Source organism: Malurus melanocephalus, unplaced genomic scaffold (assembly GCF_030028575.1).
Source record: "Malurus melanocephalus ecotype Western Australia unplaced genomic scaffold, MMel_1.1 scaffold_96, whole genome shotgun sequence".
NCBI classification, from domain to species: Eukaryota; Metazoa; Chordata; class Aves; order Passeriformes; family Maluridae; genus Malurus; species Malurus melanocephalus.
Genome location: NW_026623328.1, coordinates 498,202 through 521,835, shown reverse-complemented (window position 1 = coordinate 521,835; position 23,634 = coordinate 498,202). Strand labels below are relative to the sequence as shown.

At 42.4% G+C, this 23,634-nt stretch overlaps 2 protein-coding genes across 6 annotated transcripts in view; both read right to left on the bottom strand.

The window, feature by feature from the left end:
• Positions 1-938: 938 nt before the first annotated feature.
• Positions 939-5,518, bottom strand: FBXL22 (F-box and leucine rich repeat protein 22). Its single transcript, XM_057368674.1, has 2 exons — positions 4,521-5,518; positions 939-2,761 (listed from the first exon to the last, which is right to left on the bottom strand). The coding sequence occupies exons 1-2, from the start codon at positions 4,853-4,855 to the stop codon at positions 2,416-2,418; spliced, it is 681 nt and encodes a 226-aa protein (XP_057224657.1). The 5' UTR covers positions 4,856-5,518; the 3' UTR covers positions 939-2,415.
• Positions 5,519-6,819: 1,301 nt separating this feature from the next.
• USP3 (ubiquitin specific peptidase 3) overlaps positions 6,820-23,634 on the bottom strand; it is a 41,282-nt gene continuing 24,467 nt past the window's right edge. For 3 of the 5 annotated variants that reach the window (XM_057368632.1, XM_057368630.1, XM_057368631.1), the window contains exons 5-15: positions 23,125-23,206; positions 20,856-20,938; positions 20,192-20,305; positions 19,432-19,545; positions 15,302-15,448; positions 13,320-13,426; positions 13,072-13,152; positions 12,287-12,405; positions 12,041-12,154; positions 11,863-11,930; positions 6,821-10,595 (exon numbers count right to left, since the gene is read on the bottom strand). In XM_057368632.1, coding sequence (XP_057224615.1) covers positions 10,430-10,595; positions 11,863-11,930; positions 12,041-12,154; positions 12,287-12,405; positions 13,072-13,152; positions 13,320-13,426; positions 15,302-15,448; positions 19,432-19,545; positions 20,192-20,305; positions 20,856-20,938; positions 23,125-23,206 — 1,195 coding nt within the window. In that variant the 3' untranslated portion in view covers positions 6,821-10,429. Of the gene's footprint in view, positions 10,596-11,862; positions 11,931-12,040; positions 12,155-12,286; positions 12,406-13,071; positions 13,153-13,319; positions 13,427-15,301; positions 15,449-19,431; positions 19,546-20,191; positions 20,306-20,855; positions 20,939-23,124; positions 23,207-23,634 lie in introns of all 5 variants that reach the window. The other 2 variants (XM_057368628.1, XM_057368629.1) reach the window with 1 other exon arrangement.

Genomic DNA, 23,634 nt, shown 5'->3' with positions numbered 1-23,634 from the left:
ATTRTTGCCTTCTGCGCCTCATTGATGTGTCTGAATTCATAGCACTGATCTGTCAGCCTGTTTCAATTAGCCACAAAAAGTAACAGAACTGTGCCTAAAAATGGCACTTTTRTATGGACTCTGCAGTTGGCTTCTTGGGTAATGAAGGTTTTGGAGGCAGTTTACAATAAAATGAGAGAGAATGTTGATTAAAGGATTGTGCTTGATGGAACTTTAATGGCTTGGAATTAAAAACCATAGACATGTTTCYATCCTTCCATAATACCCTAAGTAAAATGTAATCATTTTCTGTACTCAGTTTKCAAATTGGATTGCAAAGTAAGAAAMTTCATTATTGATGCTGAAAAAATGTATCAGCACAATTATGTTCAGATTTTACCATGCCATGAACAAATATCTACATTCAAGGAGGGGAAGAGCAATGGAACGACAGCATGTGTATACAAATAGGCAAAGAAACCAAGTGGAGAGTGTTTCAAGACCCKTTGTAGCTCTATAAAAGAAAATTGAAAAGAGAAACAAAACACAAACACCACAACATACCCTGCCCCCACAGTCCTGGTAGAAAACTGACAGAAAGGCTTATGTAAAATGTGGACGGATGCAAATGTGCTTTCATATCTTGTAGCTACTTGAAATTCTGTTGCTGTTACACCAACAGAGATGTGTCTTCCCCCMCAGAGTGCTGGGACAGCTGGCAGTGTGAGGAKGTCTTTGCTTACTGCTGTGACTGTATAAATTCCTGCCTTGTTTTGGCTTGTCAGCARTGTATGGAACTGGTGGTGTGTGTGCAAGGTATGACTTGTGTCAGCTTCCCAATTTCCACATCATTGTAGTTTCTTCAGCTCAGCAATGTCCTTCCCAAGCTGTAAATCTGGGTGAGGATTGCTCTTTGTCCTTGTCCACACTTCCAGTTTCCTTCTTTACTTCGTGGTGCATAAGGGCCATGCTTGTACTTTAGGAATGAGTTAATGAAATTCCAGTTCTATAGTGTCATGCTGTTAAATATCTCTAAATTATGAAGATGCAATAATCCATTTTCCTTGAGTGTTTTCTGGGTGTTTCTTACAGCTGCTCACACTGATGAAGCATTTCTCAAGAATTGCAGCATTGTTTGACTAAGTTGCTGTAATGCTGTGATTTATTTCTTGGCTCAGCCAGATTAAGAGTACCAAGGATATCTGTGGATCAGTTAACCAGGATGGGAAGGAGGAGTAGGTATATTCGGTTATGTTGAGAGCTCTAAAGTCCTCTTTGATATCAGATTTTGTAGATGGTGGCATAGCATCAAAAGCATGTAACAARAAGTTTCACTTCCAGGTAGCAGAGCAGTGTGCAGGCAAGGAGGGACAGCCTTGTGCTTTGGGATGAAAATAGCTATTGGTTTTGTACTATGCGGTGAGAAATGGGTGTTTATGTAGAGCTGGTGTGTAGTGTGTTCCTAATTTAGYATTTAAAGCTACAGGCTGTTAGTCACTCTCTTTTCCTGTGGGTTAGTTCTCTGAACTAGCATTTGTTCATATAGCACTACCTTTAATGCCAGCTTTAAAAAATAATGTGGTGTATCTTACATTAAGTAAGTACATCATGCAGAGGGTCCTGTATTTTGTGTGCCTTGAATCCATGCTTCCTTCATTTAATAAAAAAGCCTGGTGAATTAGCTCCCACTGTTAACCACTGAGGAAGTGCTGGTTGCCCATACTCTGCTTTTGCTAGAAAGCCCTCTCAGGGAGTGGTTATCCCCCACAGAGGATGGAATGACTGTCTGGATGTGCTCTCTRACAGAAGTTTGTTACTCTTGCCCTGAATTTGTGAAAAGCACACAATGATTCAGGCTCTCCCTGCTGTGGTTTTATGCCCATTACATAAGGAGTGTAGAAAGTGCARGGCCCAGCCTGAACCTCGTGACACAGTGGGTGGCTCTTCCTCAGTGTTTGTGTTCTCAGCTCTGTGTGACTCATTCTGCCTCATTTCAAACTGCACTTGTGTTTCTTCATGCAGTCAGGTGAATCTTACCGCACCTTGCCATACTTCTGTGAAACTTTGTTATAAAGTCCATAAAATGTATTGAACTCCATCAGATTATTTGGCCTCAAGGAGCACACTGCTTCTTCTGTCTTSTGAGAGGTTCATCTGCAACAGGAGGGTACCAGAACTGCAGTTTTCAGCAGCTCTGGCATTTTGTGACAGCAATGCAGGGTTTTCCAGTTTTCAGGAACAACAGAGAGCAAACAGGTTTTTCCTTAAGCCTGTCCAGGAGGAGGTGCATGCCTTTTCCCAGTGCACTCTTCACAAAACGAATCAGTCATTTGTTTGGATTTAACCAGAACCCAGGGAAGTAAACACACTTCATTGCCACCTCAGAGTGAAGCAAAACACCCACTTTGATTATACACAWCGTGCAATTTGCTGCACTTAGAGCTGAACCAATTTTCTTGATGCTTTTTCAAGCATCAGCTTTTTTTCTGGCTTACTGTCTGGGATCATGTTAGCACTTCTCTCTGCTCTCAGCATTAGTGAAGGACACTTTTCCCTGACTCTCTGGAGCCCAGCCTGTGTTATGTTGCGGCAGAAATCCACGTGCAGCGTTCGCAGCGATCCCCCGTGGAGGGTCACTGCCTCCAGGGTGTGGTCACTGATCCGCACGCAGTTCTCCAGTTTCAGGCTCTGCAGCTTCGGGCAGTGTTTGAGAAGCTGCAAAATGCAGTCGTCTGTAACATGGCCACATCCAGAGAGGGTCAGAGACAGCAGATTTGGGCATCTGAAAGCAGGATGGTGACAGGTGAGATGGGAGAAATAAATCATAGAGCTTGAAGAAGCACATAGCATAAAGAATAAATATGAAGGCTGGAAAAATGCCTCCTCTTCATCAGGAGGGGGAAGAAGGTGCAAGTAGGTGAGGGCATAAGTGGATCCTAATGTTCAGCTTCACTAAAGGCAGAGATTACCTCTTTTGCTTTTTTTTTTTTTTATTTTGTTGGTAGCCACATCTCCAGTTCAGCTGGCAGGGTCACAGGGGGATGTGGAAGCCTGTTTAAGCTGCAGCTGCACTGTTTTTTCCTAAGGAATTGGATGGTGCTGTGCTCCTCCAGGCACAGCCAGGGGAGACCCAGTAGAGAGGAGATTCATTTCAGGATGAAGTTGAGGACAATTGAGAGAAGAGACTGCTGAGCATGGGCAAGTAAGACACTCCCACTCCTCATTTTCAGGAATTAYGGATTTACTGAACAGGTGCCAGCTGCTTCCTCATGTGATGTTTGAACCCCACACAGCTCTTAACACTTTCCTTTGAGTCACTAAACTGGTAGGAACTCTACTGTTGTATACAATGATGCAGCAAATGAAAAAAACCTTTTTGCTGCTTGGGCACCTTAGGGAAGTGCAGAAAAGGCRTGTCCCAGGTGGGTGCTGCTGAGGTGGAGCAGCAGGAGCTGTTGTGGAGCAGCTGCTGTGCTGAAAGACCCTGTGCCCAACCTGCAAACCCGTGCTGTGCTTGGCTCCTGCCTCMCACCCCTGCCAGAGCTACAGAGAGCTCCCTGTTTCTGCTGTAGCACAGATCTGTGTTAGCTTTGCTCTCATGACATCTCGAGACAGAATTATTTTTTAAACTCTTTTCAGTTATGAACAGTTAGAGAAAAGCTGGCAGGGTCAAGAAAGGCTCTAACAGAATAAAACTGCTTCAAACTCAGGGAGAAAAGCTGGATGTTTAATTTTTCTTTGTACATAATGATTGACTGGGAATGCTTTCACTTGCAGTGGGTTGCTGCAAAAAGGGGCAGGATCTTGTACTATCCTTTGTAGGCACAGGTGTGCTGATCCTTCCTTAATTCAGMTTTTTATCAATTATTCTAGAACAGTTACTCCAGAAATTTGATACTTGCAATTTAATCCCTGTTTAAAAGGTGCCTTTCAGTCCTTGTTTGGAGATTGCACTTCAGCTGGCTCTCACCAAACCAGTCTCCTGTCAGTATCCCAGTTTATTGGCTTTTTTCAGTTATTCCTTCCAAAGCTGAGGGCTGGCTCTGGCATGTTACAAGAAATGCTTTACACCCACAGCTGCTTYTTCATAAGCCATTTCCCTTCCTGTAGTTTAGAAGCAGCTAGGAGTTTAAACTTCAGTATAATAGCAATATTTATTTCACAGACTGAACTAAAGCTGCCATTTAGTAATATGTTTAATATAAACCGTTTGGAATCAGGGCTCTGCTCCAGGGACCCCCCAGACATGGCCAGAATGGTGTAGTTCAGCTGAGCAGCAGTGTGGGAGGCAGGAGTGCACTTCCCCATATTAATTACTCATTCTTAGAAAAAAAAATAAGCAAAAGTAGGCTTAAGAAAAATCTGTGTGAAGTATACACTTACTGCCACKTTAAAATGAAATTACCATTACACTAAAACTGTAAAGGCAAAGCACTCATGTACTTCATGCTCCATTCCAGGCAGGTGCTATGGAGTATTTTAATAACTCTCACTTCACTCATTTCAAGACATTACTGCACACTCACACCCACAGAACGTACCTGTTGCAAACGTCTAGTAAAAAATCACTGACAGTGTTCTCATGCCTGTTACAGAAGTCTTTCTGGAAACTGTTTTTCATCCAGTCCTCAATGTTACACACCTTGACTCTCTCTGAATACCAGCAGATGGATAAGTATTTTAAAGCAGGTCCCAGGAGAAAATTATCCTTTTTTAGTTCCACTGGAGAATGAAAGTTCAACAAATTCCACAGTAAAGGATCCTGAAACACTTCTAGCAACTTGTGACATGTTTTTGCTAAATTTTTCCTACTGTTTTTGTCCAGAAAAGAGAAGAGATGTAGAAGGCATTCCCGGTTGAGCTGGGTTATGTGCATAGCCAGGCAGCAGTGGCAGAGTCTCTCGGCCTCGTGGATAACAGCAGTGCTGGAGGGGGCTCACACTCACCACAAGGCTGTTGCACATATATGGTTGTGGAATGGTGTTTATTTTTGGCTAACAACTGGTGCAGAAGCTCAGAACARGGAAAGGAAAAGAGCCATGTATGCAGCTCATGCTGCTTTTGTCCCAGGGAATGGAATGGGCATGTACAACTTGACTGTCATGAAATGCTTCCTTAAAAGGCATTTTTTTTTTTTCTGTTGTAGACTTTTCTGAAGTTTAGCTAAGTTCTTGTGCTGAGTTACCAGAGTGGGGAGAAGGGGTGTAGCTRCAGCTGTCAGGAATATCTTTATCAGTGTTTCCTGTTCAGGGCTTTTGGTTTTCTGAGCAGCAGTTTGGTTTTGCAGTGTACAACACTGCTAGTCTGTATTTGTTCATTGATTTTTCTGAGATTGCCCTTTTGGTTCATGTTCAAGGATTGTTACATGGATAATGAACTTTCACAAACAGCTTTTAAAGGAGCTGCAAAATTCTCTGGGTGCCCTGAARCACACACCCACACAGTCTGCAGGTTCAGTTTACCTCAGTTGGGGTAGTTTCCTGCACAGTTATTTGAGGCTGAGCTGTGAGTCTGTAAACAAAGCTGGCTGTGTCCCCAGCTTTTGTGTCCCCTCCTTCTGCAGGAGGGAAGCAATGACAGAGGCAGCCACGCTTGGGAACAGCAAGGCTATGTTTAGTTCCTTGTGGGCTTGTGCTTTTAATAGATGTCTTCTATTGGCTTGAGTTTTACACGTTGGGCTATTCTGGTTTTGGAGGTTTAGTTCTGTTACTATAGAAACCTTTTTGCACCCTTTGGTGGAAAACAGAGATAGGAAAGTGGTTTTCCAGGTAAAAATGTTTGTTTTATAGTAATGGGAGAAACTGTAGCAGAAAGTTGCWCCTAGAAGAAAAATAAAGCTACAGCAAGGGCAGGTTAGAATTAAAAGCAGTAAGCATCCTTTTAACTTTCCTGCTTCTGAGTCAAAAATGCTTGARATGAAGGTATTTTGTACTTACCTTCTGCCTTGTGTTAAACAAGACAATTACATTTAACAACTAATCCAGATGATGACAGTAAACAGCWCTGGGTGAGTTTCTCAAGTGGGCCWGCACACAGGTAGGAGCTGGGAGACATTTTCACCTGTGCATTTTAATTAGRAGTGTTTTAATTACAGGACAAGGTTGAGTGAGTCTCGTTTACCTCTTCCTTCTTACCCTGAGAATGCAGTTTAAAATTCAACTCTGAAAACCAAGATCTGAAATTSGTTTGTAGTCTGCAACAGTTGTAGCTTCAGAGCTTGAGGAAGTGCCTGAATCACCTGTGTGGCTGAACACTGCCAGCACAAAGAAATAGCAGTTATTTGTGCTTCATTCTTTAGTTAGTAATTCTCTACTACATACAGTAAGTTGTGTTTAATAAGTGCCAGTCTTCTGCTCTCAGATACTTTGATATTTTTTCCTTGCAATGATAAGGAGACTGCTGTGCCCCCTTCCCCCTCTCAGAAACAAGTGCTCTGGCTCTGGATGTATTTCATGAAGCCACAAATGGACAGAAGATTGCACATACCAGGTAAGGCAGTCACTGGAAAACAGCAGCTTAAAAGGTGTGCTTGCAGGTGGTGATCTATGCTGAATGATTGCTGTAGTTTTAGATAAAGTCAGTTTTTCCCTTTCCTGGTTTAAGAAGCTGTGAAAAATGCTGCTTCTCATGTGAGCATTGTCAGTTCTCAAGAACTTACCTTCATTTTTGAGCAGGTTTAAAGAGTTGAGACTTCTCAAAGTTGCACATATAGGAAAACTKTTCAAAAATATTACTTAAAAAACCCAAWGAMAAACAARCCACCARTCAAGYAAAGCYGAAAGACAAGGATGTTAGGATGKACTCTTGCCAGACAGWGGRGACACACCATAATTGATAAAAAAATTAACAGCAGTTGGGTGACAAAGCAACTTCCAAATTGAAKGGCAGGTCATCTTTGAGGTAAGATGCTGCTAAGTTTGGTAGAGGTGTTACAGAGTTAGGAACACTGCAAGGGCTTTGTTTTATTGTGGTTTTCCCTGAACGAGGTACAACACTCTGCCATCTGTGGTCAGAGGACTTACACTAATGTCTGCAAGCCTGCAGAAGGACAAGAGAAGTTCCATTTTCTAAGGAAAGGAGACACTTTAATGGCACATTTTCCATAAACACAGTGTGATGAGATATAATTCACATTCATCCTGGAAATGCTCCAGAAACATACAAGATGAGCACAGTCAGTAATCCTCACTGAAAATTACACACAAGATTTTAATGGTAAACAATTACAACTATGGCACTACAGTACTTGAGAATATCCTAAAGCACGTTGGAATCAGTTGTCAAGGTGCCCCATTACCTCATCAGTAAGACACAGACACATCAGTAATGAAACATTGCTGGGGGAACTTTTGAACACCACGTGTTACACTTTCCATTGATTTAGTAAAATCCTCAYAAATGGCCTCCTGCTTTTGATACAAGTCCACTGTCCCTGCCTATCTCAAAGTTTTAAACTCTCCTCTCTTGCTGACATTTGGGAGCTGGACATTTTGCAGTTTTGATTGACATAAATCTTGGCTCCAGTTGTATACGTGGCTAAACAATTACTAACAAAAGGACAACCTTTGATTGGACACATTTTGGTGAAAAATATGCAAGTCTTTGAACTGTAGAGAGCAGTTGCTGCTTGCAGAGCAGTCTCAAGCAAGAAAAAAAATTCTTGCCAGCTAGTGTGCACTATGATCAGTAAGTAGAAAAGAAACATTTGGCTTAAATGAAAGAGATATCCCACCCCCCCACAAGCTAGTAGATAAATATAGGATATACAAGTAAGGTTAAAAATGTAATACTAGGCCAGGTGCAGTATATGTTACTGGTTCAGTGCTCAGTTACTTTTTTCTTTTTTGACACCACACTGAATAGAATACAGTGGATAAGCAAAGTTCTCCACCAGGAAGAGAAATACTTGTGTTGCCACAACAAACTGTTCATACTGTCCATCTGGGTTTGCAGTGGGAGAAAGTTAAATTAGGAAAGGATTTACAATGTACTTGTTCCAGCAAAGCATATGGCTGAGTCCTGATCAGCACCTGCTGGGATTGCATTGTGTTCCCAGGCCAAGCCCCACACGGCCCTGCTGGAGMCACCACTGCCCAGGAGGTGCATGGTACTGAAAGAAAATGCTCAAGTGAGACCATAACTCTGACCAAACAATTACTGAGAAAATAGAAGCTGATTAAAATAAGTGAATGTTGCTGAAGATTACAAATTTAAATTTCTAAAAATACAGAAAGGCACATTTACATCACTGTTTTACAAGAACACTGCATACACCTGACTASTGTAGGTTAAACTGCTGCTGGCCCAGAGCTAGTTGTGTATTTTAAGCTTGGCATTTTCAAAGGTAAAATCTAAAGGAATCCAGTCAAAGCAACATGCAGAGAAAACACAGCTCAAGCTGGCATCTACACAATGCTTTACCTGCCCCATTTTCTGCTTGTGTATCAGTAACCTGTTCTCTCGATTAGAAGAAAGGCTCTGCCCTCAAGAAATGGAAAAACAGAAGGTGACAAACTATCTACAATTTAAAGCAATGGAAAGTTCTATTTGTTGTTCAACTTAAGACTACATCTTTTTGCATTTCATTTTATCAATTACTCTATAGGCTTAACCTGTATTCATATTCATRCCCTAATAGCTATGCTGAATGATTGCTGTAGTTTTAGATAAAGCCAGTTTTTCCCTTTCCTGGTTTAAGAMGCTGTGAAAAAGCCCTCAAGAATGACCCTGTACCAAACAAGTGCCTGTGATTTGTCCTTCCCCTGGCCCAGATCCAGGACCCTGGGGCAAGGCACTGCTGTGCACTCCATGGGCCACAGGCTGCTCTGGGCTCAACTCCAGCCCCCCTCCATGTCCTTCAGAGTCATTAACTAAAATGGGCAATCGCATTTGGGGTTTGTGTGTTTTCAGAGAACTGCATTTTACTGTTGCCACAACTAAAAGCCACTGTTTGGTGACAGAATGCTCTATAAACTGTATTTTGCTCTTACTGAGCTTCCAGGAGGGTCCAGTTCCATGCTTGGCACAAKAGGGCCATCTGGAAAGGATGGGCTGGGGGAACAGATCTGAAATGCAACAGCTGTCCAATTTCACATTTTCTGTCACATTGCTGGCTTTTGCAAGAGTGGTTTTCCTGTCTGCCTTTTCTTTCCCACCTTATCAGCTGACTTGCACTCTTTAGAACGGCAGTGGAGCTGAAATAGRTTGGGTGTTTTCTTTAGTGCAAGTCTTTCTCCATTCCTAGGCAGGTTTTAGAAACTGCAATTTGTCTCCAGTGTTCACCTAGAGACCCAATAAAAATGCCACCCCGGCCAGTGTGGCACTGCCACYGCTCCTGAGCCTGCTCCAGTCACAGGCACAGCTCAGTCCTCCCCACTGAGGGCTCTGCTGTGAGACTGAGCATCCTGCATGGGGTTTGATCTGAACTGATGGAACAGCTCCCTGCAAAGCACCTCAACACCATCTGCCTCCTCCTGGCCCCAAGTGAACTGCAGGCACAGAGCAGAGCTCTGATTAAACCTAAGCTTGTTCTCACAAACCCCAGCCCTTGGGGCTCTACTCCCAATTCCCACCAGCCATGAAGGGATTCTACAACCAGACGTCTCCCAAATTTTCAAGCAATTGTTCGTGATCAAATTTCAAGATGACAGCCTGAACCAAGAGATGTCTAATGCAATTCAGGTTCCATTAAAAAAACATTCATCTCAACATAATTTAGACAGGTAATTTTAAGATAATTGTTTTAAATTTGAAGGGGGTGGGGGCAGAGCACATCTGAGCAATACTTGAATCAAACTGCAGTATAGATACAATTGAACCAACTGTTTATTTACAATGATTCCTGAAAGTCAGCAGCCTGAATATACACCAATATAGCAGCAATTACCTGGTCTGTTTAATGATGCCACATTGCCTCTCTTCTGCAGRCAAAGAATGATTGGTCAGAGGTCACTGCTTAAGTTTCTTGCACGAGGGAAAATAGCACGTGCAAACAATTCCTTGATTTAAAGAGATCAATTTATATCTACATAACAGCACTGAGAACAGCAAAAAGTTGTATTGCTCTTCATGGATCAGAAGCACATTTATCTCGCTTGTAAGGAGGACAGAAAGTTTCTTGGATGTAAATGTGCCTTTAGAAAGTGAGAACTGAAAACATTAATATAAAAAAGTCAAATAACTATTTCATGAAACTATATATATAAAAATTGAGTTATCACAACTAAAGCAGCAAATCAAAATCTGCTGAGGTTTTCTGGTATAACTAAAAAAAAGTTAGTTTGTGTCCAAGTTCAGTAAGTCAAATGCTACCATCGACACAACAAAACTAAAACCCACAAGAGGAAATTGAAAAGTGCACAATGAAATTAATAAGTCTTGGATCAAGTATTTATGGAAAAATGGAAATGTTTGTCCGGTGGACTTGATAAGTAAGAATGCAAAGGAGGTATTAAAGTTTCTCTGCTCCAGGCTTGGCTTGCCGCTCCACGTAGAAGAGGATGTAGGCCTTGGCCTTGCCCACGGTCTCCTCGTCGGTCAGGGTTACAGTACTGTCATTGAAGTGGAACCAGCGGCCCTCGTGCGCCGCGTACGCCGTGTAATGGCCCGAGCCAACGCTGTCGGGGTGGGGACAGGGACAACAGTCAGGGACACACACACCTCAGGCACCTTCTGGCAGCAGCCTGAGCAAGGAGGACACTCCCAGCCCGCCACAGGAAATGCTTCCCTTCTTGAGCAGTGGGGTCCAAGTTCTCCAAATTAAAGTTACACAGTAAGTAAAATACTTACTGGGATGAGTTAAAGGGGCTTTTATATAAAAATCTGTAGCTTTTCTGCAAGCAACGCTTCTTGCAACACTGACCTGCCATATTTGCTTATGTGCAAGTCAAGTCCATTATCTGTTACTATTTAGGCATTAGCTATTAAAATCTCACTGCTCTGTTTTCAGAAATCTTCCCCATTTTGGGCTACAGAGACTCACATGGCCTAAATACAATCAACTCACAACAAGACTAATCCCAGAATACCAAGAAGACAATTCAAGTTCCTCTYTGTTGTCCACAGAGATTTTCTGTAACTCTGAAGCACCAGTCAGATGCACTGTGTTGCTATGTGAGCCGTCTTTTATAGTCAGCTACAGGAGTTCGTATTCTCCAGAGAAAGCAAAGGGAGTGGCCCTCTGGACAGAACTGTGACTTAAATTCAGGTATCAGCAAAGCTTTGATAAATTTCTTTAAGAAAACTCRTTTCACAGCTCAGCCAGAGAGTGACTGCCTAAATAATAACACGCTGTCTTGTCCCTACTACAGTCTCAACAGTTCCCAGACCTGTCCAGGACTGGGAAAAATTAAAGACTCCCAGTAACACTACTTCAAAATATGCCCAGTATCCAGTGCCAGGGTGWGCCTGTGAGCCTTCACTGCTGTAAGCAGCAAAGGTAATGGTGAGAACCTCTTTCACCATACCTATCTTTGGTACCTATCTACCTACAGTTGTTTCAAGTATGTATGCACCCTTCTCTAGCATAAATGCAAATGCACCTTCCAACAGGAGCAAAAGAGGAAAAAACACTCCTGCTTTSTATGTAATAAGAATTTCAAAAATGAGGCATTAATTTCTGGAAGGCCCCCCAACTCATCCTCTTGATTTAGGGCTTTTCATTTATAGAGGCACTAGACTATTTCATTTCATCTCACACATGTAGTCATTAACCCCAAAGGCTGCTGGGGGCATTCATCTATAGGATCTATCTCCATTAATTCAGCTTTGCTCCCTGCCAGTTTATGAACTACAGCTTATTTCCCCCAGTTAAAATASATTCCCTAAGCACAGAATGTCCCTCAGTGGGAGAAGCTGTGTGCCAGCACAGCTCCATGTACTCACCCTGAGCCATGATGCACAACCACAGCCACCAGGTCATACAGGCAGCTCTCGGGGCCACTGTTTTCAGGCTGTGGTGGGAAAAAAACAAGTACTCTTCAAATCTCAGCACCCACTCTAACTCGTACTAAAGASAGGTCATGTAACAAATTCCTGCAGAAGTGTCAGTAAGTCTTCTTACCTCTAACAAGTAGCATTTCATGTCTAGGCCTCGCAAGGGAAACTCAACATATGTATCMACCTTGTTTCTCAGATATGCTGTCCAGTGAAAGCGTTTCAAGTGTAAGCATAGCACCTGCAGGGGTACAATTCCAAAAGGTGTGTTAGATGAGGACACTGCAACAGCCATAGGGAGGGGGAGGTGGTGGTTGAGCAATTATTTGCTTTGGCATTTTGTCACACCATTACTTCTCATGCTTATACAAACCTTTGGTAGTTTCTGAATCCAGAATTTTTTGGTGGACTTCTGTTTCTTTTTGCACTTGTGACACATATACAACTCTGTCTCATCAAGTTCTTCCAGGTCTGTAAAACTGCGAAGACAATCTGAAAAAAGCAGATACAGCAAATGATTTTTGTAACATGAAATACACCAAACACAGCAATAGAGGTGTGCTCATCTGCTGCAGTCATTCTAGTTATATCCATCTGAGCAGCAAAATGCTATGCAATRATGTTTCAATTCAATAACATGCTGTACCATGCAACTTTCCCTGTTCCTGAAAGCAGCTAGAAGTAGTCTGAAAGAAGCAGGCATTCACAAAATGCCCATCTTTCAAACAAGATTACATCCACCATTCAGCACATCTGCTTTCAAACAAACATAAATTACTAACACAGAATATTCAACTTTTAAAGCTTAGCTTTAGATACAAAGTGAACAAACACAGCAACATGGTTTTGTTGAGTATTTCATGATTTTCAGCAAGTATATTCACAAATCTGTAAAAATTAACTTCCTGTAAAAACCAAGGTCAGTAACAGCAAGGTTRCTGCCCAGCCTGCTGGACTGTGGTTTAAATGCAGAACCCCCAAGAGCCACCATTACTGTGAGCATGGGCAAATGCTTCCAAGACAGCCCCAGCAAACTGCCATAGGCTATTTAGCCAGTGCAGATGAGTGGCTGGGAAGGGTGAAATACATTAGAAATACTCTGACTGGAAAGGAAAACCTCATAGTCCTGATAGGATTTCATCAGCCAAGCACTCTTACCTCGTAGCGTGCACATTGGTCCACTCTCTTGGTTTTTAGTACGTTTATTTCTGAACTGACTTGGAATATCTAGCGAAAGGTCTAGAAAAGCAAAGATTTAAGAAATGAAATTAGGGCTGAATAAACCAATGCCCAGCCTTTTCAGGCTGAATCTTTGGGTCTGTCAAGTGACATCTAAATATATTGAGCTTCATGTTCATTTTTCTGCCCTAAGTCACACAGTATTTGGAACACAGGAGACACCTTACCTAGGAATGGGTCAAACTTTCTCGATTCAGTCCCACATATTAGGCAGTTGACTTCATTTTGAAGAATGCCTCCAAAAATGGCAGTTACAACAGTAGACGCTCCGTTTCTAGACAAAGCACATCAGAGAAGCACAGTCAGCCAGAAAGCCTGAGCTGAGTTCCCAACACGTGTCCCATGTTTGGTGCTCACACCTCCCTCTGCCAGGCTGAGGCAACAGGGACTGGTGCTCCAGGGAGAGCTGCTCACTGCAGCTGCCCAGGGCACATCACAGTGTGTGTGGTGCTTACACTGCTTTATCCTGGACCCAAAGAAACGGTGAACTGTGCTGCTCTAAGCAGATGCTTAAACTCTTAGTGCTGTGTAGAGCTGCATTTCTACAATGTGGAAATTGCTCACAGGTACAGGATTATAACCGTGCAATTGAGGCTTTATCTGACTGAAAAATCCTTTCTTCCTAGGTAGATCGAGCATATTTTTGTTTTAACTCTACACCCTTTGCTACATGTGCTTTTTGACTTCTTCGAGCACATTTTGCACTTCACTGACAGTGACAGCTTAAGTTGCATTAAGCAGTAATAAACAATGTGCAACATCAGCATTGTTCTCTAAGCTTTCATTACTCTCAGTTTTTTAGCAGATTATGTAATGGGCCTGCTTCTCATAGTCCACTTAAAAAAARAAMAATCAGATTTTAAATTACTATGCAACTCCTGACCTTGCTACTTTGTGCTCACAGATGTGACACGAAGGCTCACAGCAACCCGTGTTCTTTACCTGCACTCCACCTACATCTTTACAGTTCATCTGAACACCTGAGCAGGAGGAAAGAGCTCCTCAGACTGGTGCACAAGAGGAGAACATTCACAGCCTATTTATTACTTCACTGTAGGTATTAAAGTGCACGTGACCTCACCAGAAGGCAGCTTACCCCACCTCACTATGCATCTGAACAGCTCTTCTCAAGACAAATTTACAGCACACAAGTGAACAAAGTGTGAATTCTCCYTGAATTTTGACATTCAAAATGCTGACAAAACAAAATTGGTTTCAACTTCAAATACATATCTATTCTACCAACATTTTAAGATTCTTCTGGCAGGATTTTTAAGCATTAGCAATACAACATAAATGCAGTAAAGAGCACAGTCTGAACTCCAGGCTTTCCCTAACAAAACATCTATAAAATCCTGCATCTCACACCTGTGTACTCTATCCTCAGTATAGAAGAGAAAGCTTGAACTCAGGGAGAGTTCAAGGACTCTCAAGAGTTTCTGCAGGGAGTCAAGGACTTAGGGAACAAATGTGCAGGTTGGTCTGACTTAACTTTCCCCCTGAWGCAAATAAAAGGTTTTCTCTCTGTTAGTTTTTCTCTCTGTAAATCTGAGTGAAACACAGACATCACAGCTGTTTCAAGGAAAACAGTGGCACGAAAATCAAAATTATACAGAAAAAAACACCAACTAGCTGTCAAGTGATGCACAAATTTAGCAAGATCATCTGCAGGAAATACTGTAACTGCATTGCATTATTAAAATAAATATTAAATATTTAAATATTAAAATTTTAATTTTAAAATTTAAGTATTAAAATTTTTTACCATCTTTTTTGCTCCTGCATCATTCAGGCTTACCTATTACCCAAATACAATGACTGTGTCTGGGGAGAATAAAGACTTCTACAGGAGGTACAGAAAATACTATTTTTTTATTTCTGAAAGACTAACAAGTTAAAATGTCTTTACAATTTAGCCTGTAAGCTCATGCACATCTATGAAAACTGCTGATCCTAAGATACTTCCTTTTGAAAGGACTCAGATCATACAGAACGCTCATCTTTATAATCTGTAGCTTGCACTTCTGAAAGTTAGAGGCACTAAAGAAAATTTAAAGCAAGGAATCCTGAATGTGAAATTTCAGAGCCACCACAKGCAGACCCATGCAAAGGCATGAAGGTGTTGAAGGAATTAAAAACCACTTCTTACATGCAACATTTGTTGCTTGCAGACAGGTTAGAATTTTCTTGCAAAATTACTGAACGTGAAACGCCATTGAAGCCGCCCTGGAGTTCCAGGTGTAGRTGATCCAAAAGGTAACGCATGAACTCGTGGGCATCCTGTTGCTGGTATCCCCTTGAGAGAAAAGGAAACAAGRACAAAACTGCTTTAGAGGCAGCACACAGCAAGCACCAGGGTCACAGGGAAAAACCTTTCYTTGTTTAATCACACTGAGTAGACTTTCCACATACGCTTGGTACCAAGGAAGTTTTCCAAGCAGCCTCTGGAAAAACATGGCGATGGTCTTAGACAAATTAAGTGACTTTGGTCCTTTGCAGCTCATGTTCTCTGCCTGCCCTTTTGAGAATGGAGAACCCTTTAAGAATATACAATTGACAGAAAGAGAAAGCACCAGGGAGCAGCAGACTCGTGCCATGTGCTCCACACAGGGTACAAGAGCTGCCACCATAACCGGCCTCACCAGCCCCGCCTGTGCCTGTGCCACCCCAGGACTGTGCCCCTGTTAACTGAAATACACAATGGATGGTGGCAGTGCTTCCCCTCTGTTCCCTTTGGGACTGACCAGGTTTGATTTGTACCTAAGCAGAACTRCTTTCAATCTCATTCAGACAGGGCACTTACGCTTCTGCCACAAATTAGGGGCCATATATTTTAATCTCAAACCTGGTAAGATTCAGAAGAAAGACACCACAAAATGTACCATTCATGTGAGATGCAGAGTGTTTCTCATTCACTCACTGATCCCACTCACTTTAAGCACGTCTGTGTGTGCTTGTCTKTTCCCCTCCTCACCAAAGGCAGGAATTTAGTCTCTAGGTTTGTTTTCCATGCACATCTTTCAGCACCAGTATGAAGTCTGAAATAATTAGGACGAGTGCACCTTCTAGGATGAGATCTACAGCCATGCTTGCAGTTGCACACCTCCCCCAAGACTCACACACCATTTCTGGGGAGAGGGAGGTAATGGTGGGGTATTCAGAGCATCTCTGGAGCATTTGGCTTTGGTAGGACAGGGCTCCAGTCCCAGATGTGCTGTGCCATCAGCAGCAATGCTGCTCAATCACCATTATTATTTCACCACTAACAAGCCTTACCAAAAAGAGAAGCCATCAGGGTAAAATGTGCCTTTTAAGTTATTTAAGCTAAATCATGCATCAACTTCAACAAACAACTGCTGTTCACTTGCCAGTAAGCTGCATACTGAGACAAAGCAGGAAAGGATACACAGTGAAACACTGAAAGCTTTGTGAACACTGACATAAGTACGTGCCTTTGTAGGCCTAAGCTACAGAAATCCCTACACCTCAGGAGCTGGGTTCCCCTCTTCCTCTTGTCCATTCTTTCAAGCTGTTTTATCAGACCTCCCCTTTTCCACCTAACTACCCCACCTAAGTGCTGGCARTAACTGTCAGGTAAGAATGTCTGGGAGAGAAAAACACATTATTTTTTAATGCAAGTGCTCAGGGGAGGGGAAATCCCATAAGACTCATGGCAGAGTACCCAGAGTTGGAAAGAAATGGGACCAGACTCGGTGCAACAGAAATACACAATGTAAGGCTGATGTGCTCAGTGAGGAACACAGATACACCCTACAAAAGTATTGCTAGGAGGTAACGGAATAAAAACCAAAACTTTCACCTTGTAGGATTACAGTAATGCTTTCCTCCAAACCAGCAGCTTAAATATAAATCAGGCAGTCTGTATATATAAATCGGGCAGCACTGCCTACTTTTTACAACAGAAAACCCAGCACAAAGAAACACTGCTGTGCTTCGACAGGCCAGTTCTGTACAGCCAAAAATAGGAGGACTTCTTCTCCCAAAGTTAGAAAATACTTGCAAATTTGTTAAAACAAAGTAATAAACCCAAGCTCTGCTTCAAAGCTGCCTGTTAATTGTGCATGATTTTCAAGTTGCTGAGGTAACATAGGATTTGTTTAGTTTACTGAATACAGATTTCTTCAATAACYATATAAACAACCAATGGAAAGTTTTTGCTTCAGACACCTTTTCAATATGAAATTCCTCATAAAAGAGATGGCACACTTGTTCTGCAACAAATAAATCTTTGGAATCATTCCACATTGTTGGCTCTGCTCCTGGTGCATGCATTTATACTTGCATACAAGTATGCTAATTACAGATGGAAAATTCTTTGGATTTGTTAAAAAGTGTAAGTAGAGATACAGATTTTTATAAGGACACAATGATATGGATGATGCACTGTTTAAAATAAATTACGATGTTAAAGCCCTTCAGCCAAAAGCACAGTTTCTGTGATGGTTTGCTTGTGCTACAAAACTGACGTCCATCCACCTGAAGCAATTCAATTCCAGCCCACCCCTCACCCTTCTTTTTCCCAGTGGCAGGAGGATCGGATACAAACAGGACCAGTTACCAGGAAAAYAGCACACTATTTACACAGCAGTACATCAGCAAAACACACATCTTGCAGCTCGGCAGGAGGCTACAGAACTGCCCTGGCACGCAGCACAAGAGCAGTCAGRGAGCAGCACCTGCACAGCACAGGAGGGCCCAGAGGCACTGCAGTTGTGCCTGTAGTAACCACAAATGCATTCTCTGCTCCCTGCTGCAATGTGAGGCATGGGGGCACAGAGAGCACCAGCAGCAGCTTCTTCTATAACCCTCCCTAGGGAGAGCAGCACTTGCWGTCCTTCACTTTAACAACCAAAATCTCTTTGGACTAGAATAACTGAACTCATTTCCCAGTGCTCCTGCCCTGCCCCACCACCTCAGGCTCCATGAACACACCCCRAAGTGGCTGGTGTGCTGCTAACAGGCTGCTGGCTCCATTTTCCTTCCACACATCCATCCATCTGCCTTCTCCTCCCCATCTCCCAGGGAGCACACATGACAGAACTGAGATTTCTGCATCATTAGCTTTTACAAGGTTCAGTTAAGCACTGAACAAATGCTGGATCATGTGGGAGTGGGGACCTGCTAAAAGCAGCTGACTATTTCTCCATTTGATTTTATGAGTTCCCTTATCCATTAATCATGGATAAGCTCCCAGAAAACTGGGAAGAAAAATGAAAAAGGGAGAGCCCCAACAAACAGCACTTTTTCTTTTAAGAGCTGTGATAGAATCCACAGTGCTGAAAATCTGCTTGAGGAACTTCAATGAACAGGCTCCTCACTTGATCTAGCAAGAATTGCAGGGAAGACTRTAATGGAGAAACTGGTCACAGACATTAGGGATGGTATTTGTTTGCCTATAATGTTTTGGTCACTGCTTGCAACTACTGGTATTAAACTTCCTTGATTCTCATAAGCCAAGTGAAACATAACTGGCAGTGTGAAGAACAGGATAAAGAGATTGGTGTTGTTTGGGTTATTCATTGAGCAGATGTGTTCACAGCATCTTTTCAGCACTGCTGGAGATACAACAGATAACAAAACATCTTTACTATCTGAGAACATGGAGCAACTTACCTTCATCACAATATATCCTAACAGGTTTCACTGCTCCTTTGAAAGAGGTTCAGGGGCCAGGACAGGGAGACCTTGGAGAGGAACGACACTTGGGTTTACTTGGGTAACCTTCTTTYTCTCTTTCTCATCTGTCTTGTCAGTATGGGCCCAAAACGCTTATTATGCACAAGATTTTTCTCTTATAGCCCTTATGTCATGTCCAGCTGGTGACTACAGTATTTTGAGAGAATCAAGGAAGTTTCAGCCAGTAYGTTTGCATTCAGGCCTGTACGTGCTGTATCTTTTTTAATCCGACTCTGTCATTTTCTCATTGTGACCAAGCCTGGGTTCTGTCAACACTGTGCACTTGGCACCTATCCACGAGTCAACAGTTGATCCATTTGGAGCACTGGCTCAAAGGTACAAGCACCACTGTCTCTCATGTGAGATATCTTTCCTCTCTGACACTGCTACATGTGCTAGAAGGGCAGAAGGAAAAAGCAAGCACTACTGATGAACACGAAACTGCTGATCAAAGCAAAGATCCTTTTCAAAGCACATTTGGAGGCATATGGAAAGSTGCACAGAGTGCATCACATTTTAGAGTAGGACACCAGCAATATGTGGTTGCAATCAAGARTATTGCTATTTTTTTAAACTACTTACCTAAAATTTGGCATTATTTTCCAAACAACGTAAAATAAAGACTCYGGACTAAATGCAGTTTGGCTTCCTTGCCATAAAGCACAGAGTGTCTTTCTGAATTCTTCCACAAGTGAACTGTAAAGGAAGTAAAAGCTGGGTTTAATGGGGGTTTGTGTTATAACCCTTAGAGGTTTACCTGTTCAATGGTAGAAGTATCAGAAATTAGCTTGGTTAAGACTGTAACAACTGGTAAATATCCTTTCCAAAATCCTATCCATAATGTTGATGAGACACACAGCTTAGGTAAATTACATTTCAGATGTTCAGGACTCACTGAATATTTATCCATTGTTTGCCATTTTAGTGCAGACTTGGCTAACATCACCCCTTCAACACTTGCTCAAACAACCTACAGATCGTGAATTGCTAACTCCTAATTTATTTTTTTTTTAAGTAGCAGTAGTAGCAGTATGTTGACTTGCAGTCATATCCCCACGACCCTATTTTAGCTGGAATTCAGTAACATAATGTCTGCAGCACACATGAATAGGACTTCTTAACATTATTTAACATTTTACACTCCAGCACTACCCAAGTGGGTGGTGCTGTCCCTCCCTGCAGCCCCAGTAACAGCAAACTGCAAGTGATGTAAGTCTCTTGGTAGGTAACTATTTCTCTGTGACTGTCCCCTGTGAATGTGCAATATAAGTGTACAGTGGCCCCAGTAGCCCCCATGTGCTGTTTCCTGTACAGCTCAGAGCTCAAGGCACACACAGCTTACACATTGTTATCACCCTGGCTCCTGGTGTGGTAAGTTCGCCGTCCTGCTGTCTTCCCATTCCTCAGTTCCACCGCAGGCAACTCTTTGAAGTAACAGCAAAACTGTTGAATGTTACTAGGAAAAAGGCAATAARAATGAAATCCTTAAAGGGCAGAGAAAAAGCAAAATATTATGTATTCTGGAGCTTRCTCTTTGAAATGCATAAACACCTCTTCATGCAGTGACAGACAGCAATCACAAATGGTTCAAGAGACAAGAAATACTGTAGCAACTGCTCATCTTCTGTAGCACATGAGCAGGGCTCTAAATATCACTGTCATCTCAACTTCCTGAAACAATTACATTTTTGCTCTGCTTTGACTAAGAGATACCCTGCCAGACTGAACTATCATTTCCTAACAACGCAGACTGCCTCTGCTGAGGAAGTTTACTCAATAAATTTCACTGGTCTGAATTTCCTGTCTTGCCCAGGCCATGGCAGGTTTCCTCTGGAACACTGCACCACAGGATGTRCCTTGGACCATGAGACACAACCTCAGCAACCCACACACCCCACTCCTGCAAATCCAGGCACACTTCTCTCCAGTGGGAAGGTGCCAAATTCACCTGCCCAGCACTGCAGCACACAAGCCCCCTGAGAGGTGTGGGGAAGCTGTGCAGGTACCTGAGCGACTGAAGGATTGCATTCATGAAACACGTGTTCCCCAGGTTCCGAAGGCCTGTGGCACAAAGGGCAGTGGTGCTCCCCTGCAAATAAGAACATTAGTTAAAGAAAGATTTAGCATTGCTCCACCCCCTCCCCTCCCTCTGGAGTCATCACTGTTGGATCAGTACAGGTTTGAMCAAGAACCAACTACACTGAGTGTCATTTCAAAGACAAAGCAACCACCCCAGGAGCTCAAAMTGCCTTGAAGCTCCATTTTGACCTGAAAACTGCTTCTTACTCATTCCTGCCAACAGAAAACTATACTACATCTTCTCCTGTGCAAATAAATCCAGTATAGGACAACACAAGAGTAATCAGAGGCTCTTATTGCCAAGGATTTGTGTGTATATAGGTTAAATATTCAGTCCAATAGTGTTCAGTGAGAACAGAACAGCAATTTCAGGGCCTTTGAAAAGTGAAAGCACCAATCCTCATTCACCTATTCCCATGCCTAATATGCACTATGGGGGCACCTCCAGGTTGTGTTTAAGTCAYCAGCACTAGTCTGAGTCTCAGTGGGGTTCTGTGGCAGCCAGAAGGGTTTTTGAAAGACAAGACAACAGCATTTATTTGGGAAATCAACAGTCAAGTTAGACTGTGCAAAGAAAAAGCAAAGTATTCAACAAAGAGAAGCAAAATACACACCACTTACAGCCTAGAACAATGAACCCACAGATTAGCTTGCTCTTTGTCAAATTATCTTCAGGGTGGGTGGGGAGGAAAGGCAACAGAAATGTGGACAATGTTGTATTAATGATTCTAGAATCTGCAATACTTGGAMACATTCCATTGTCTACAAAATATCACACTGGAAGTTCACCACATTTTTGGGCATTCTTCTAACAATTTGGGCATTGTTCTAACATTTAAAAGCTAGGCTATCTTTTAATATCTCCAAGTGCAAACACCACAGAGAGCTGAGCATATTCTTTTCTCACTCTTGCCCCAAGTGTCACAGAACAACACTAATGTGTGCACACACAACAGTGCCCCTGCAGATCCAGATAAGGATTCAGCATGTCAACAATACAAAGATAATCTGTTGTTAGAGGTGATACTGAAGTATTAATAAAATTGACAAAACCGTGCACAGAGTAAGAATAATAAAAACAGCATTTAGTTCATGCTTTTATTTCTATCTTCTCCTTATTTAAATGTTGCCTAGAATTCTCCTGCGGGTTTTTACGGGCTATGAGTTTTGCAGATGATGATGCTGTGAACTGCCATAGCAAGAAAGYCCCACTATTTCTCCCAGGCTTCCTCAAACTCTGTAAGACTGGGACGGTACAGGAAGCACAGACTGCATATTCACACAACCCTAAACTGATTGTAGCTGTGCATTTTTTAAAGTAATCAAACCCCTCCAGACTGCCATGCAGCAACTGACTGCTTTGCTCCACCCCAGGAACTTATTCCCATTCACACCCTGTTGGGTGGGTGAAAGAGCTGCTCCTTTGGTGACACTGCTGTCCCACAGTCCAAGAGCTCTGCTCCATCTCTTTCTCCTTTTCCCAAGGGTGAAAATGAAGCAGTTGAATACAGCTGGGCCAGTATCYCCCCTCTCCACCCTCAAAATCTGGGAGAAATTATGAAAATTAGAAACTCCCTTAATCCAATCTGTGGAAAACAGACACATTTGAYTTGGGATGTTCTTTGTCTGGGAGGAACTATGCAGCCCTTCAGCCATCCAGCCAGGGCTGGATCCTCCTCTCCTGGGTGCTACTCTGCAGAACTGAAGTTCAAATAGGAAAATGAAATGAGAAGAAAAGCCTAAAAACAGTCCCCAGTTCCTTTTGAAAGGAAGTTTTACTAAGCCGTTTTAAAAAACTGGTAACATTTTTACTTTTTCCTAACAAYTACTCTTAGCCTCCCCTCAAGAGAGTGCACCTCCTTCTTTGCCTTCTGCACTAGGGGAATTTATTTTAAAAAAAAAGACAAAAAAAAACAAACAGCCAAAAAAAGACAAAGCACCTTGCCTGCTCAGAAAAGAAAAACTCCATCTTAACATGAAACCCTTCTTAAGCTCAGGGACGCTCACAACAGTCTCCATCAACAGAAATGCAGCAGAATATCAAACGTGCTCCTGTGTGAAGGGGCTTTTCTAGGTGTGTGGCCAGAAGATGCTGAAGAAAGTGCAYCAAGCAGAAACTGGGTCTAGGCCAACTATAAACCTCAGCAGGTTTACAAAAACCCCTTGAACTCGCTGCACCAGATCTGTTGTACTCACATTTACTTTCAAYAATTTGCTGTTCAGAGATGAGTTTTCCAATAGTTTTCTTTTCCTATGTCTGTCCGATGTAAAGGCTGAACTGTGGGAAAGAAATTAAAAGAGGTTATTTACCACAAAAACAAAGGATTGTGTGGAATGGACCAGAGATAATCAAGTGATGTTTAAGACAGTGATTCCATCTGTCACCAGTTGTCACTGACAGCAAACAGGCTCCCATTGCTGCATGAGCTCTTCAGAGTGTGAAAATGGGCTGCAGCTCCCTCAGGGCACAGCCCCATGGCCACCAGGGAGTTCATGCAGGATGTTCTGCCCAGGGATTTGTGCCTTCAAGACTGCCCTTATTAGCAGCTAYTTGTCATCTAAAATATTGACCTTTTTCTTACACCAAAGAAATMAAATACTTCTGTCAGAAGAATCATCTAAGCATTAAAGAACAGAACTTCAAAAAAATGAGGATAAAGTCAAGTTACCAACAATCAAAAATATCTGGAACATCAGCACTTGTGT